This window comes from Lynx canadensis, chromosome A2, assembly GCF_007474595.2.
Source record: "Lynx canadensis isolate LIC74 chromosome A2, mLynCan4.pri.v2, whole genome shotgun sequence".
NCBI lineage: Eukaryota > Metazoa > Chordata > Mammalia > Carnivora > Felidae > Lynx > Lynx canadensis.
The window spans coordinates 80302429-80319817 of record NC_044304.2 but is presented as its reverse complement, the minus strand read 5'-3'; the positions used below and the strand labels follow the sequence as shown (position 1 = coordinate 80319817).

General features: G+C 40.3%; 1 protein-coding gene across 1 annotated transcript in view; it reads right to left on the bottom strand.

Annotated features, from left to right (window-relative positions):
• The window catches only part of RELN (reelin), a 532864-nt gene that overhangs the window by 232174 nt on the left and 283301 nt on the right, over nt 1-17389 (bottom strand). Inside the window, 2 exon segments of the mRNA XM_030307797.1 lie at nt 371-439; nt 441-472. Coding sequence (XP_030163657.1) covers nt 371-439; nt 441-472 — 101 coding nt within the window.

Here is a 17389-nt window from a genome sequence, read left to right as displayed (position 1 = left end):
GGAGAATTTAGGTGGTAATCTCATATGGTCCTAGGTCTCCAAACCAGCCACTAGCCAAGCCACCTAGAGAGCTGGGTAATGTTACTTTGTGGAGGGTTCCATCATAAATGTTATTCTCCCAAATGTGCTTTAACCAAAAATAGTTTGTTATAGCTTCTACTAAACCATGGGAGATTCTGAATGGAAAATGACACTTTAACAATACTTCTTCAAATAGGGCAGATATAATATGTGCAGGCTGTAATTCAACATAATTAACAACCAGACTACTTTTAACCATGAAGCATAAATTCAATGGTAGAATGAAGGCAAATAGGGAAGTAGAAATCCACCTACATCAGGAATTTATGAAACTACTTTAAATGATAACAAACCTAATTTTCTCAAGCTGAATCCAGTCTGCGGTATTATTCTTGGCATATGACACGATGATGCTGGGGGTCTGAGTAACTAAAGCGACATGAACCTGAACCTGTAAATAGCAATACAGTAAGTTTCAAAGTTAAAAAAACAGTGTAATTGCATACCATCCTTCCTGATAAATGTGAGATAACTTTGTAACCATTTAAATATTTATTAAATTGCTTCCCCATTCTTCCAATTATGCTGAAATTTCTTGTGATCGGTTCTGATAAATACTATTTGATAAATAACTTTAGGAATCAGGAAAAAGGCAAACAAATTTTTCAGATTTATTTACAGATACACAAAATTCTAAACTAAGTTACAAATAAATACTTAGCTCTATGCCAAAAATATCTAAATATTATAGAATGATTAATAATGCCATCGTGGTTCTTGCAAGTTAATATCATTAATAGTGATTGCATTAAATAGTATATAAGTCATTAAACTGCACGAGGACTAACACCATTCTTCTTCAGTGTGGGTCTTATTTAAATGATTAGACAGCATATAAGAAACTAAAATCCTGTAAAAATTCAAGTACTAAATGGATGAGAACTGTTAGATATGACTAATACTATTCTATAGCCCAACATTAAAGATTTTAAAAGAGAGATGTTATGTCCCATAGCGAACACTTATTGTCACTATGATTTTCCATATTGGAAATGTGACCAAAGAAAGTTTTTAAAACTCTGACAAGGGTTTGTTTCTACACATTCAATGAATTCATATAATAACACATAGCATAAGTTAGAATTTCAAAGATCTTCTCAGAATACCCGAAACAGCCATGAAACATACGCCAGAAGTTTCTTGTAACTGAATAGCAGGATTTTTTTCATACCATATTAAAAACAATATGAACCAACAGAAAAAGAAATAGTTCAATTTATGTTTCAGTTTTACCCATCTGCTAGAGGAGCCTCAGTTTCAGCAAATGGCATCTGTGGACGGTTTTTACATTTGTAGTTCTCAGGAGTTCCAAGCTTTAATAGACTCATTTATTTATTTCAGTGGTGTTAGTACAACATCAGTTAGTCTGCAATCGCCAAAGTTGGCAATGTGCTAAAAGGCCAAACGGCAGTTTTCCCAGGATTTGTTCTCACGGCCAAAATGTGGGTGCAAGAAAGGGTATTCAGAGGACAGCTACCCGGCAACACCTGAGCTCAAACAGAAGCCCACCTTATGCGCTTCTCATCACTCCTAAATCTTACCTTTCATAAGCAGCTGCTTAAAGTAATATCAAGCTGTGAGGCTGGAATTGGAAGCGGCCAGGATTATGTGGGACAAACTTCCATACAAACAAGAATAGGGGACTGGCAGAAAATCTGTTTATTTCAAAACAAAGTTCAAATCAGCCTAAAGAATTTAAATGGTATTTATGCGCCTCCTTCATGTTGTTATACACCATAAGCTCTTAAGAGCAAATGTGTCAGAGGTGCATCCCTGAAAAAGGAACAGGTAGAACAAATGATAACCAAAAATGTGCCTTACAGGAGGCAATTCCTTGCAAATTGTTTACAAATGAAGAGAGAAGGAAAGCTGGTAAACATCAGAATAAAAACGTGTCCAAATAGGTCTTCTCTTCCTCCATCTCCTTACGCCACCATCTCAATGTGGCGAAATTTAGTTTATGATGTACCATAAAACACAAAGGCACCTGGCAGGTGAATCACTTTTTCCTCAGCCACTTAGTCATTAAATTCTTTCATATCTAAAATATCAATACTTTTATGAATCCATCTTCTCCTTGCTATTGTCAATAGACCCTCATTAGCTCTTGCCAGGACTCTGCAGTAGTGATTAGTTAGCCTCCCTGTCTCCAGCCTCACGTGTCCTTACCCAGCCACATTGTTGCCAGTGCTCTTCCTACAAGTAAACTGAATCCGGTTACCTCTCCGCTTATAATCCTTCAGCAGTTCCTCAGTACAGGAACCCACCCCCTGGTGGGAGAAAGATGCACAGTTCCTAGAGACCAAACATGTACCCTGGAGAACAGAACTAGCCCTGGTCACTGGAAAGGGTTCCCACGTGAAAAGATGGTCAAACACGGAAAGGAACTCCAACACGGGGATAGACAACTGGAAACTGGGACTGGGGAATGGGGGATGGGGGATGAGGGGCCAGGCAGAGAAGAGGTGCTGCCCAAGACCAGGGAACTGAAGAGGGAGAGCCTGAGCTGGAAGAAGTATCCCCAAGAGAACCAGTCAGCTCTGATATCTGCCTCACTCTGAGGCCACCCCCACCAAACTCTCATTCAAAGGTTGCCAGTCTAGGGGCACCTGGGTGGCTCAGTTGGTTAAGTTGTCCGACTTCAAGCTCAGGTCATGATCTCGTGGGTTCGAGCGACACATCAGGCTCTGCGTTGAAAGCTTGGAGCCTGGAGCCTGCTTTGGATGTCTGTTTCTCCCTCTCTGTCCCTCCACTGCTCGTGCTTTGTCTCTCTCCTCTCTCTCTCTCAAAAATAAACAACCACTAAAAAAATTTTTAATGGTACCAGTCCAACGAGTAACAATTTCCCACTCCCACTCTGAGTGTACTTGTTCACCATATATTGGGTACAATTTTTCTTCACAGAAACCCTTCTGAATTACAACCCCACCGTCACATAGCCTTCAGCCCGCAGAATAAGATTTCACTGCCAGACTGACAATGGTTACTTGACTCTGGGATGAGGGGAAGAAAGAGTTTCATCAGTGTCCATGTGCACAGTGGTAATACCACCCCCAACCCCCTGCTCTCATCGCTGTGGTGCCGAGCTATCATACCTCAAAGCACCTTTTACACAGTGAAGAGACAGTAATAACCAGGCGCCACCTGAAGCAGGTACCTCTTTCTTTCCCCTCTTAAATCAAAGATCTTTAATCGCCAACACTGAAATTTAAAATCGGAAGGAAAGACAAACTCAAATGTCAAATGCAAATAAACCTCTTCTTACAGTCTATTTTCTCCCCTTCAGATCTCTTCCAATGTAATCCTTCACTCTAATGTAGCAAATCTGCAAGGATTTAAAGACAGCGGAAAGAGGGAAGATAATCAGGATCATGTTATATAAGTATGGTCTGAGAGCCACTGATGGACTTTAGCTGGTCTACAAAACCCAAACATTTTTGGGTGCCTGAGTGGCTCAGTTGGTTGGAGCATCCAACTCTTGATATCAGCTCAGGTCAAGATCTCATGATGAAGGGCAACTGGGTGGCTCAGTCATTTAAGCGTCTGACTTTGGCTCACATCACATCTCACGGTTCATGGGTTCGAGCCCTGCATTGGGCTCTGTGCTGACAACTCAGAGCTGGAGCCTGCTTCAGAATTTGTGTCTCCCTCTCTCTCTGCCCCTCTCCTGCTCACACTCTATCTCTAGCTCTCTCAAAAATAAGTAAACATTAAAAAAATTAAAGAAAAAAAAATAATCTCACGATGAGATGGAGACCATGTTGGACTCTGTGCTGATAGCATGGAGCCTACTTCAGATTCTCTCTCTCTGCCTCTCCCTCCAGCCTATGTGCATGCATGCATGTGCTCTCTCAATCTCCTCTCTCTCTCTCCCATAAAAAAAAAAAACCCAAATACTTATTTGGTTCTTGACAGGCAAATGAGGACGTCCATATATTTTCATTTCTGTCCACAGCAAGGGTACAAGTAACCTACAGAATGATTAAGCGTTCCTGAAGTTTGTGTTCAAAATAAAATAGTGAAATTTTAGGAATTATGGAGGATCCCAATTCAACAGTCTAAGAAACCTGGCTCTCATGTAGAGCTACACATACAAAGATTACTGAAATACCCACAGTTTCGGGGAGGACAGGCTATTTTGTGTTAAAGGCACTTCCATCAATGTTGTTTCCAGTTGGTCTTGGTTGTCAAGTCTTGATTTTAAATTGACAAATAAATTGATAAAGGATAAATATACAGTTATTTACGGTAGCTTTCATTTACATCGTTATTGGTTATTTAGTCAACCCCACAGCAGACAGTGATGTATTTTTCACCAAAAACATTTCTCTATTACTGTCTTAAATTTTGTCCTATGGCTTAAGAAATATATGCACTGAAATATAAATAGAAGCCATCTTCCCTGCTTTGCTAAAGCAGATAGCTACGTTATGCCCTGCAACTGCCTTGCAATAAAACACTTCACTAATGATGTCCTGGATTTGTGCTATTGACTTCGTGCCCAGGCCTTTGTGCTATTTTAATAACTTGCTTTGTATTATCAAGTTAATATAAAAATACTGGGTAATTTTTTTTAATTTTTCAGAATTTTAACATAAAATCTTAAGTCTGAGCTCATTCTTACTAGGTTAATAGTGCAATACATGTAGTGAAGAAAACCAGAAACACAGACAGTAATGCCCTCATCTTTTTGCCCACAAATGTGTATGTATTATATTCTCTACCCATCATACCAGTGTTTACTGCTTTCCTACTGTTCTGGTGGAGGAAGTGTTTCTATTCTAACCAATGTGATCTTCCTCATATGGCCTAGATCCCATCTCCTCTTGCTCCTTGAAATTTCCCCTTTCTTTTTCCTGCATCATTCATCTCTCCCCCTGAGTTTCCTGGGTCATTTCTATCGTCATATAAATATCATCGAAACATACAAAGCACCTCCCATCTTTTAAAAAAAAGACTTTCTTGGGTGCCTGGGTGGCTCAGTTGGTTAAGCATCTGACTCTTGATCTTGGCTCAGGTCATGATCTCATGCTTCATGAGTTTGAGCCCCACATTGGGCTCTATGCTGACAGCGCGGAGCCTGCTTGGGATTCTCTGTTTCCCTCTCTTTTTGCCCCCACTTCAAAATAAATAAACACTTGGGGCTCCTGGGTGGCTCAGTCGGTTAAGCGTCTGACTTCGGTTCAGATTGTGATCTCGCGGTCTGTGAGTTCGAGCCCTGCATCGGGCTCTGTGCTGACAGCTCAGAGCCTGGAGCCTGTTTCAGATTCTGTGTCTCCCTCTCTCTGACCCTCCCCATTCATGCTTTGTCTCTGTCTCAAAATAAATAAACGTTTAAAAAAATTTTTTTAAATAAATACTTAAAAAAAAAACACTTTCTTGATGTCACCCCTCCTTCTGCTCCTTCCCATTCTATTTTTGTTCCCCTGCAGAGCAAAACTCAAAGGGGTTATCCAGTGATGGTCAATAAATCTTCACATCCTATTCTCTTTTGCCACCCAGACAGGTTTCTACCGAAACTACTCTTGGTTAGGTCACTGGCGGATGGATGTTGCCAAGTTAACAGATCCCAATTTCAAGTTACTTTACTTCTCAGGAGGATTTGTCACAGTCGATCTCTCCCTTTTTCTTGGATACTTTCTTCCCTTGGGTTCCACCACCTTCTCAATTTTTCTGCTGCATCACTGGCTGCTGCTTCTCAGTCTCCTTCATTTCCCATTTCCTTCCTGACCTCAAGCTATTTTAGTGCTTTTCTCTTCTCTTACCTACACCACCTCCTTTGATGGTCTTTCCCGCTTTCAGAGCTTTAAATAACATCTACAACAGATAATACCTAGGATTGTATCTCCCATGAGACTCACGCTTGCAAATCCAAACTGCCGTTTATCATTCCTAATGAACATCTCAAACTTATTAAGTCAAAACTGGAAGTACTGGTGTTCCACCTCCTGAATAGCCACTAGTCTTTCCATTTCAAATGATACCACACCAGATGCTCAAACAAACAAATGAACAAAAAAAACCCCCTAGGAGTCATCTTTGATTCCTCCTTTTGCCTCACTTCCCATTTCAGCCCATCTGACTGTGCTGGAAGTTCTGCCTCCAAAATACTGTTCAGCTTATGTCCGTCTCTATTGCTACCACCTCAATCAAGTCATAAACATGTCTTGATGGTTTTCTTGCTCCCCTTTTATCCTCCTGTGATCCATCATCCACACAGCAGTTAGGGGGTACAGAGTAGTCTTTTGGGGCACCTGGGTGGGTCAGTCAGTTAAGCGTCCAACTCTTTTTGTTTCTTAATTTTTTTAAACATTTATTTATTTTTGAGAGAGAGACAGAGAGAGACAGAGAGAGACGAGAGAGAGAGAGAGAAAGGGAGGCAGATAGAGGGAGACACAGAATCTAAAGCAGGCTCCAGGCTCTGAGCTGTCAGCACAGAGCCCGACACGGGGTTCCAACTTAGGAACTGTGAGATTATGACCTGAGCCAAAGTTGACGCTTAATTGACTGAGCCACCCAGGTGCCCTGAGTCCAACTCTTGATTTCAGCTCAAGTCATGATTTCACAGTCATGAGATCCAGCCCCATTTCCAGCTCCATGCTGGGTGTGGAGCCTGTTAAGGATTTTCCCTCTATGCCCCTCCCCTGCTCACGTGGGCAATCTCTACCTCTCTCTCTCTGTCTCTCTCTCTCTCAAACAAAACAAAACAGAGGAGTCTTTTAAAATTTTTTGACATTCTATTCCCTGCTTCAAAACCTCTCAAGGCTTCTCAGCACACTAGGAACGAAAGGATGAGCTCCTCACCATGATACACAAAAATCCTTGGTGATCTGCAGTCTTGTACATCTTAGATCATCCTTCATACTATACTGCCTCTCATTTACTACATTCGAGCCATAAAGTGCCCTGGACTTTCTTTCTCTTCCCTGAACACTCCATCCCAGGGCTTCTGTGCTCCTTCACTTTGTCAATTTCCTCATACCCTACTGTCTCCTCGTTCCATTCATATCTTTCCCGACTGGTTCCCTCCTCTCCCTCAGGTATCTGTGCAAATATCACCTCCTCAAAGAAGCCTTCCCTGAGCACTCAATCTGAAGAGGTCTATCCCAATCGCCAACCTCCATGTTATCACTCAGTTTTGTATTATTCATAGTACCACCAGTATTTAAATTTATTGTTTATTTAATTATTTACTGGCTCATCATCCATATCCTGTTAGGATGCAAGTTCCATCCAAGTAGGAACTATGTGTGTCTTGCCCATTACTTATGTCCCTAGTACCCGCAACAGTGCTTGGTACACAGTAGGAGCTCTATAAATTCTGGCTGGATCACAAAGAAGTTTGCCATAATGTTTTTACTTCAAATTCTCCATTTCTTCCTTTTTACTGAGTGGAGTTTCTAGTGAAAAAGGGTACTGTAACAGTAGATGAGACTTAAGGACTTTTGACTTGCCTGAAAGAGTCAAAGTATAAAGAGACTCGACAGCATACTTTAGAATATCTATATTGCATACTTCCTCACCACAGATTAACTGGTAGTGCTGTAGAGTCAACAGGGTAATAATTCCCACAAATTAATTAGAAAATGCCCTAAGATGACTTAAACGGTTCCATAATCCAGTCTGCTTTCAGAATAAAAATATCAGAGCCAAATTACACCAGTAATTATGACACATTTTTATCCCAGATAAAGTAATGTGAAGAACAATGACAGCCAGATGAATGATTTTGCTTATTAGTAAAGTCTTATTAAAATGGCCCAGCAAAATTGAAAACAAGCAATTTGCAAAGTCATACAAGGTAGTCATAAGCCACACAGAATATCACCCCCAAGGCATGAGTTCTGATCTCCCCATCAGGAATCATTTTCTACTGTATTAAAAAGTTTCTCAAATGCAATATCTTCTTGATTGTGGCATTATCTTGTCTCTTTAAGTTGATTTGTTTTGTTTCTGTTGAAACAAATTCTGTTGAATATTTGAATAGATTAACACACTGGTCTAAGGGGAAAAAAACACTTTTACATTTAGGAAGAAACTTAATACAATTGTAACCTTATAGAAAAAATGTTACTTTTCTTTAAAGTTTATTTGTTTATTTAAGTAATCTCTACACCCAATATGGGGCTTGAACTCATGACCCCAAGATCAAGAGTCACATGTTCTTGGGGCGCCTGAGTGGCTCAGTTGATTAAGCGTCTGACTTTGGCTCAGGTCATGATTTTGCGGTCTGTGGGTTCGAGCCCTGCGTCGGGCTCTGTGCTGATAGCTCAGAGCCTGAAGCCTGCCTCTGAGTCTGTATCCCTCTCTGTCTCTGTCTCTGTCTCTGTCTCTGTCTCTCTCTCAAAAATAAACATTAAAAAATTTTTTTTTTTAAAAAGGAGTCACATGTCCTTCTGACTTAACCAGCCAGGCACCCTGAAAAATGTTACTCTTTTTTTTCAAAAATTCTTAAATGTTTATTTTTTTGAGAGAGACAGAGAGAGACAGAGAGAGACAGAGAGAGACCATGACTGGGGTAAGGGCAGAGAGAGAAGGAGACACAGAATCCAAAGCAGGCTCCAGGATCCATGCTGTCAGCATAGAGCCTGATGTGGGGCTTGAACCCATGAACTGTGAGATCATGACCTGAGCTGAAGTCTGACACTTAACCGACTGAGCCACCCAGGCGCCCTGAAAAATGTCACTCTTAATTGTAATGTTATTTAACTGACTGAGCCACCCAGGCACCCTGAAAAATGTTACTCTTAATTGTAATGTTATGGATTGAGAAAATCTTTGATGGTAGGTGCAGGTTAACGTGTCATATAGGTTTAAACATATCTTATTTAATTTGTCTCACAGGAGGGAAGTGCACATGATATAAATTCAATGTTAGCATTACTGATAGTTCTATATAATTTTTTTTTACTTTACCTTTTTTAGAGTGAAATTTCCTCTGATACAAGCTATCTTTCAGAGAGGAAAGCATGCACAGCAGATAGGAGAGGATGGGGGAGGCAAGCTGCCTAGGCTGCAATCTGGGCTTGGACCCTTCTTAGCTGTGTGACCTTAGGCAAATCACTTAGCTTTTCTGTGCCCAGTTTCCACATTCATAAAACATAAATAATAATAGCAATCTCTTCATAGTACTGTTGTGAACAGTAAGGAGTTAACACATGAACAGGGCCTATAAAACAGTTCTTGGCTCATACTGTTTAAAAGATTTCAGTTATGATTCAATTTTTTTTTTGTTTAACTTCACAAATTCATTTATCCTAGAAAAAGGAGCACATTTCTGACCATATTTGTTCACAGGCTAAATATTACATTGAATTGCTCCTTATCAAAGAACTTACAGTGCATTTTTCCCATGGCTTCTTTTATTTTGTGCTATTTCCAGGCTCTTCAGTGGAAATCCTATACATTCAACATGGAAATAAAAACTGAGACCAAAATGAATAAACCACTTGTTTGTTAGCATCACTGGTAAATGCATGAGTGGGGAAGAGAAGAGTCTACCTGATAAGAATGAAGGTGCTCTGGGAGAAGGATAGCAAGACAAAGCAGTATACAGATACATTTCCTAAGGGCCACAGAATTGCTGGAGTAGAGTTGAAAATTTGGTTTTACAGTTCCTAGCATCCAAACAAAACAGAAACTCTGATCAGGTAGAGTTTTAGTAGCACTCATCAAGAAAATACATTCTAATAACTCAAGAGAACAATAACGGTTGCTATGAACAGGTAGGTACCACTATGTGCATGCCTACTTTGCAAATGAGGAAACTGAGGCAAAGAGAAGTTGAGAAGTGTACTGGGGGGGGTGCTAAATGAAATTCAGAATTAGATAGACCAGAACCCACACTTTTGACCACTTCACTGTACTGCGTTTGGTGAACAAAAACACACTTAAAAACAAACAAACAAAAACAGTGCTACATTTTCACCTGGTCACAACAGGTTGGGATGGGCTGCTACTTCTACTCAGGCTTATGACTTGAAGCCATAATGGCCGGTTTTGGTGTAGAGAGAAAAGCCTGAAGGACAGAGCCACCTCTAGCCTAAATACCCCTCCAGTCACCAACTCAGCTCTCAGGTTTTATGGTAGGAGCTAAGTGACACTGCATCTAGAAGAAACATGTTTACTTGGGTGTCATTTCTCTGCAGGTTCCCTAAACATTCCTCCTTTCCCTGCCCTGCGGCCAGCCACCCAAGCCTCTGGACCCTCTTCCTACATATTTATTAAATCTATACGTTTCCTTTACCTTCATCACAGCCTCCTTAGATCACCTCTCACCCCCAAGATCAATGTGATAAACTTCTAACTGGGTTTTCAGAACAAACACAAAGATTAACCTTCTCCCAAAGAGTTTCTTTGTCGTTTGCTTTAAAATCTATACGAAGGCATTTTAAAGAGATTAAAAAAAAAACTGCATTCCAAAAAAAGCAATATCCTCACATTTCCCAATTTAGACAATTTTAATTATGTGAAAAGCATGAACCTGATATAATACGGCAACCAGGATTAAATTTAAGATGCTAGGTAATCCACATCTGTATTCTAAGTAACAATTTCTGTAGAACTTGTAAATCTGTTCTGAATAATCATTGCCTAGAGAAACCATTAATTTACAAGTGTCAAACATTACCTAGTACTTGTTATTAATAGTGAAAGAATAAAAGAATGGCAAGGCTTATATTTCTCTATGGCTGCTTCCATTTTACTGTTAGAGCCTCACACTGTAATTCTAAAAATATTTTATTGTAATCTTAGTCTGATCTATGAATCATTCTCCTCAATTTAAAATTACAAACCTAGGGCACCTGGTGGCTCCATTGGTTAAGTGTCCAACTTCAGCTCAGGTCCGTGATCTCACCGTTCCACGAGTTTTAAGCCCTGCATGGGGCTCCGTGCTACGGTGCAGAGACTGCTTGGGATTTTCGCTCTCTCCTCTGTCTCTGCCCCTTCCCCACTCGCACTGTCTCTCTCTCAACATAAATAAACTTAAAATAAAAAAAAATAAAATAAAATTACAACTGAAATTGTATCAACTTCTACCCCTGTTATATTTAAATAGCTCTATCCCTAGTATAATTTAGAAAAAAATAGACAAGTAATTTTCCAACTTCTGTTACAGGAAGCCAGGCTAAGAGATTCATCTAGCAATCCACCAATTAATTGATGAGTCAACCAATTATCGAAAGTATTTCTTATGTCAGAGATACATGCAAACTCAAAAACCCAGTTAACATTCTTGTGACAAAGTCCCGTTTCTGTTGACTTTGGCTGTCATTTAGGAAACAGTAGGAATGCATACCCTTTGAACCACCCTTTCCCACTTAAGGATATCATTTAGTACATTTATTCAAGGCTCTCGTGGTGACACAATGGCAGTCTGCATGGCTCTTGTGTTGGCTGTTCCTTCTGCCAAGCTGACCCTCTTGCACAGTTCAGGCCTCTGTCCAAGGGTTACAGCTCAGAGGCCTTCTCCTAGGCCACCTCCAAGAAAATGCTACCCCTCACTTGCTGACCCCCTGACTTATTTTTTTCATCACATTTATTACTCGCTGACACATTCATTGTCAGCACCCCCATCAGAATGCCACCTCCACCAGGGCAAATATTTTGTCTTGTAAAATCCTGTCTCTCCAGTGCCTTGAGAGCTGCTTCACAGGGAAGAGGAGCTCAGTGAACAGTTGTTGAAAAACATGGTTGAAATAAATCTAGGAAAGAATCTGTTAAATTCTAGGAAGAGAGTCTTTTGGAAATACGATACCATTCTCCTCCTCCTCCTCTTTCTTATCTTTTTTAAAATGTTTTATTTAAAAATTAAATTTTTTTTTCTCACTTTCTCTCCCATGGTTATTTATTTATTTAAAAAATTTGGAGCACCTGGGTGGCTCAGTTGGTTAAGCGTCTGACTACATCTCATAGTTCGTGGGCTTGAGCCCCACACTGGGCTCTGTGCTGACAGCTCAGAGCCTGAAGCCTGCTTCTCTCTCTGCCCCTCCTGCATTCACCCTCTGTCTCTCAAAATAAATAAACATTAAAAAATTTTTAAAAAGTTAAAAATTTATTTAAGTAATATATGCAGTGTTATACTAGTTTTAGGTATACAATATAATGATTCAACAATTCTATACATTACTCAGTGCTCATCATGGTAAATGTACTCTTATTATTATGTCTTTTGTGTGCTTCACAGCAGATTAAGGAGATGGGGTGGACTTACAGCCTCAGTCTACTAGCACAGAGACCGATGCTCTTGTAGGAAGAGCCAGAGGGGCAGCTCGTTTGATCTCCCGTGCTGAGGTTTGTTTGGGTGACAACATTACATGGCTCACTTGATGTCCCTCTATTTAATATCTTTTCCTCATGATAGAACAAGCTACAAGTTTAAGTTAACCATAACTGGTTGAATAAGGATATGGTAAGTACTTTGGTATTTCACTGGGGGCTGCCTTAACTAGAACAGATGCCATCACCATACTTTCAGACAAAGTGTATTCCTAGTTAACACCAGTTCATTCTTGTCACCCAGTCCTAGGATTTAGGACCCCGGTGGAAGAGAGTCATGAAAATGAATACTCTCACTTTACAAATGAGCTGCCAGAGGTCCAGACAGCCTCCACCACTTGCCTAAGCTTATGTGGCAAGGTCAACTGGCAGGGATGACTGTATGGCCTGACTCCTGAGATTCAGTGCTCTTTTCCCTTCCCTGTTTATACCAACAGCAAAAGTTGTTCGTCAATAAAAATGAGTCTTAAGACAAGGAAACATGCTGTATGGTATTAAGAGGGTAAAGAATACATGCCGTAAATTTCTACATTAAAAAAGCATTATTTTGCATTCATGATTTTAAGGACTAATAATTTATTGGGAATCAGAACACTAGCTGCAGCAGTATATAGAAATCTCCATGGGGCGTCTGGATGGCTCAGTTGTTGGGCACCTGACTCTCGGTTTCGGCTCAGGTCATGATCTCATAGTTTGTGAGATGGAGCCCCACATCTAGCTCTGTGCTGACAGTGTGGAGCCTGTTTGGGATTCTCTCTCTCCCTCCCTCTCTGTCCCTCCTCTGCTTGTGCTCTTTCTCTCTCTCAAAATAAATAAATAAACCTTAAAAAAAAAAGAAATCTCCATGGTCTTACATAGGAGTTCTGAGATAAGCAAAACAACAGAATATTAAGTAAAGGGAAAGTCTGGAAATGACAATAAGTTTATCAGAATGTAAACAAAGACGCATCAAAATAACATATATCAATGTAATGCTCAATTCTAACATGTTAGTGTAGATAGTAACAGTGTAGACAGAAGTAGATTCACTATGAAGCTGATGAAGGTCAACCTTCAGGCCCCCTCCCTTTTGTGAGCAACTTCCAAGGCCCTGGGAGGACCTCTAGTAATGTGCTCACAGGGCCATGCTTTATAATACTGGTCAAGACCGCCATCTGCATTCTGACTACTCCCTCACCATATTCCCCTCATGTCCGATAGTGTTGGAGTGGCCATGGCTGCTTTTGAGATTCAGCTAAGGGGAGCTGAGTTTGAAAATAAGGTTATTTTGGTTTAGTGTGATATGGTGATGTACTTACGCAGGTTGCTTTCATTTTATAGTGTACACATTCTCAGCATAGAAAGAGCTTCCAGGTACATTCCTTCTGCCTGCTGGGCTGACATACTTAGCACTGTGACTCAAGGACCAGGGTGATAAATTCTTTAACAAGTGATGGGAATTCAAGAGTAGTTATGTGTAGTGACTATACAAGAAAAAGCCCTGAACTCTTACAGTTCATACCTGAAAGAAGGTAACAATTTTTCAATTTGATAATGATCCTAAACATTTAAATGATGTTATCAATAAGGCATTGTGAAGGTAAAATGTTAATAATTACCAAAAAACCCCCTCTGAACCACGAAGCTAGAAGCAGAATTATCTTTCTATTCCCTTTATAGAAAATATTATAAAATTGTCATTTGAAGAGGTGATTTAAGAATAGGCAGCCAGGGGCGCCTGGGTGGCGCAGTCGGTTAAGCGTCCGACTCAGCCAGGTCACGATCTCGCGGTCCGTGAGTTCGAGCCCCGCGGCGGCTCTGTTGCTGACTGCTCAGAGCCTGGAGCCTGTTTCCGATTCTGTGTCTCCTCGCCTCTCTGCCCCTCCCCCGTTCATGCTCTGTCTCTCTCTGTCCCAAAAATAAATAAACGTTGAAAAAAAAATTAAAAAAAAAAAAAAAGAATATGCAGCCAGGGGGCACCTGGATGGCTCAGTTGGTTAGGCATCTGACTTAGGCTTTTTCCCACGAGAGAAAAAGAAAGCAAACAACACAGGCATTTTGCCTTACCTTCTACATTAAAAAGTCACCCCCAGGGGGCGCCTGGGTGGCTCAGTCAGTTGAGCTTCCGACTTCGGCTCAGGTCGTGATCTCACGGTTTGTGAGTTTGGGCCCCATGTTGGGCTCTGGGCTGACAGCTCAGAGCCTGAAGCCTGCTTCAGATTCTGTGTCTCCCTCTCTCTCTCTGTCCCTCCCCTGCTTGGGCTTGTCTCTCTTTCTCTCTCTCTCTCTCTCTCAAAAATAAACAGGCATTTAAAAAAAAGAATATACAGCCAAAAATTTCAAGGAAAAAAGTATGATAGAGCATTTCATTTAGTTAACAAAGATATTATATTTCTGGATTTGTGATTTTGGAGTATTGTTAGCTTCTAAAAATTTGCAATTTGTTGTGATTTCTTGTCTCATTCTTTTTAAGTTTATTTATCTATTTTGAGAAAGAGAGAAAGCGCACAAGTCAGCGCATGAGCAGAGAGAGAGGGAGAGAGAGAATCCCATGCAGGCTCTGTGCTATTAGCAGGGAGCCTGACATGGGGCTCAATCCTATGAATCGCAAGACCATAACCTAAGCCAAATTCAAGAGTCGGATGCCCAACTGACTGAGCCACCCAGGCATCCCTTTTTTCTCATTCTAAATAAACATTCACATTTGCATCTAATTTGAATGTGTAGGCTGTGTATTTTTCCTTTGAGAGATTCTAGCCTTACCCAAAATTATATAAGCTTCAAATGTAGACTCACACAACTAGACCCACCCTGTTCAGAGCAGGTACTTCATTCATGTTCCTTCCTGCATTTCATAAATGTCTTAAATCACAGGTCCTAAAGCACAGAAGTCTAGATTACATAGTTCATTTTCTACTTTGCTTAGCATGGCATATTCAAGCAATAAATGTATTTAATGCAGGACAGCATTGAAAAAGAGAACAAAAAGTTATCATTTTCTTCTCTATTACTTAAGGCAGATCTGGCTCAATCAAAACATTCTTACAAGGAAATGATCACATTATAACTGCATTAAGATTGATGGAATGACTTTTAAATAATTGTTTGCTTACGCTGGACATACGCCAGTCACTTTTGGCGTATGTTAAAGATGAACCTGAATGAAACCTACCTACAGTAACCTTCAGGAACCTGTAACTTCTGGGCCTTGTTTTCTGGAATATGACTGAGAAAACCTCAAAAACTGTTAGAGTTCATAATACCAAGAATACACAAGCCCATGAGCAAATAGCAATTATGTGCTAATGAATGAACCCCTAGTAAGTGCATTGAAAACCTGTTCATTGCACGATAGCCCCATTGAGCATAACATACATGTGTGGAGGTTACAAATACCTTCTAGGGCCAGGAAGTTTCAAAAATTCCCAAATGAACATTTCCATTTCTCCTCATCCCTCTCAGGTGGTTGCCTAAAAAACTAAACAGCTTAAAAAAATAGTTTAATTTGGTATAAAATCAAGGCCACTTAAAAAATAATAATATTCGTAATTTCTACTATGAAGCATTTAAGATTTATTTCCTCCCTCAGGATCACAGCCACACAGGTCCATAATCCCTTGAGGTAAGACAAATTTCAGGACCCAAGTTACTTACTTACATAATTAATTTACGGATGTCAGAAAGGTGATATGCACAACCACATGTTATGCTGCATCCCCAGCCAAGTCTGGGGCAATCCTCTGCAACCAAACACATTAGTATTTCTGCAATGAAATGCAGAAGATCGTGTAAGTCGTATCCATAAAGATTATAAGTAGCTTTAAATTATTCAAATCAGGACTTGCTGACAGATGAATCCAGGTCACATTAGGCTTTGCCATCACGTAAATTAAAAAAAAAATAGGCGAGTGGTTTTTCCGAGTTTTTTGTCATTTGGAATTACAGATTAGGGACTGTGAGCTACATATCCAGAAGCTCCCTTTATTTCCTTTACTCTTAAAGTAGAAGCAAGTCACATGGTTTAGTCTCCCAATGCTGGGCATTTTGTTTTATTTGGTGATGTCCTTCTCCACAAAGCCCAGGACTTCACAAAGTAAATCAGAACAGAAACAATGGAAGGAGCTACTGTCCTCTTGGGAGGCTGCCGCTTTCCTCAAAGCTCTGCCTGAAAAACAAGCTGCCTTTTTAAATGTTGCACAGAGCCCCAGAAGGAGGAAAGAACTGATCTCACAGAATTTATAGAGGGGGCAAAGCACTGCCAGAAATCATGCCTCTGGATAGCAGAGCAGGGCCCATAAATACTGAAGGCTGGAGGAGTATTTGGACGGAGCCCTGCTGAGGATTCCCGCAGCTCAACTGCTGCTGCTGCCATTACTCAAAACTCAGACCTCAGAGACAAGCAGGGCTTCGGGAGCTGCATGTAAACCACAGCATTTGATATAGAAAGATCATAAAGTTATGAAATGGATGTAATCTGGCTACTTAGAACTCCCTGCTATGACCGGTGCAAATCTTAACAGGATCAACCCATCTTCTCATCTTTCCAAGGTAGATAAATGGAAGACAGGACCATTAACTCGAGGTTGTAGTGAATGGAAAGAGAGAAGAGATGAATGGGGAGCTTTTAGAGAAGCTTTTAAAAAGCTAGCCACTGTCATTCCCAGGGGATATTACATGTTACTATAGGCCAGGGCATTCAAGAAAGGGACTTGCCTCATTCTGTATTGTGACAAATGTGATGAAGAACCTGGAGATACTGGTAAAATAAGCAGTTCTGGCAGTTACCTACCCTTTTCCTTGCTAAGAGTGAGTTTTGAGGACAGTACTTCTCACTGAGGAGTAATAATCTCGCTGTCCCCCCAAAGCATCAAGAAACACAGTGAAAAGCATATCTGCTATTTTGTAATTCATCTTCTTCAAATAATTCTGCCATAAGCAAATCATAGATCATTATTATGAAGATGATCAATGTTTCTATAGTTTTACAAAATTCTGTTCAAATATTTTACTGGAGGCAGTTGTGCATGTTAATTTCCAGTAACCACACTAA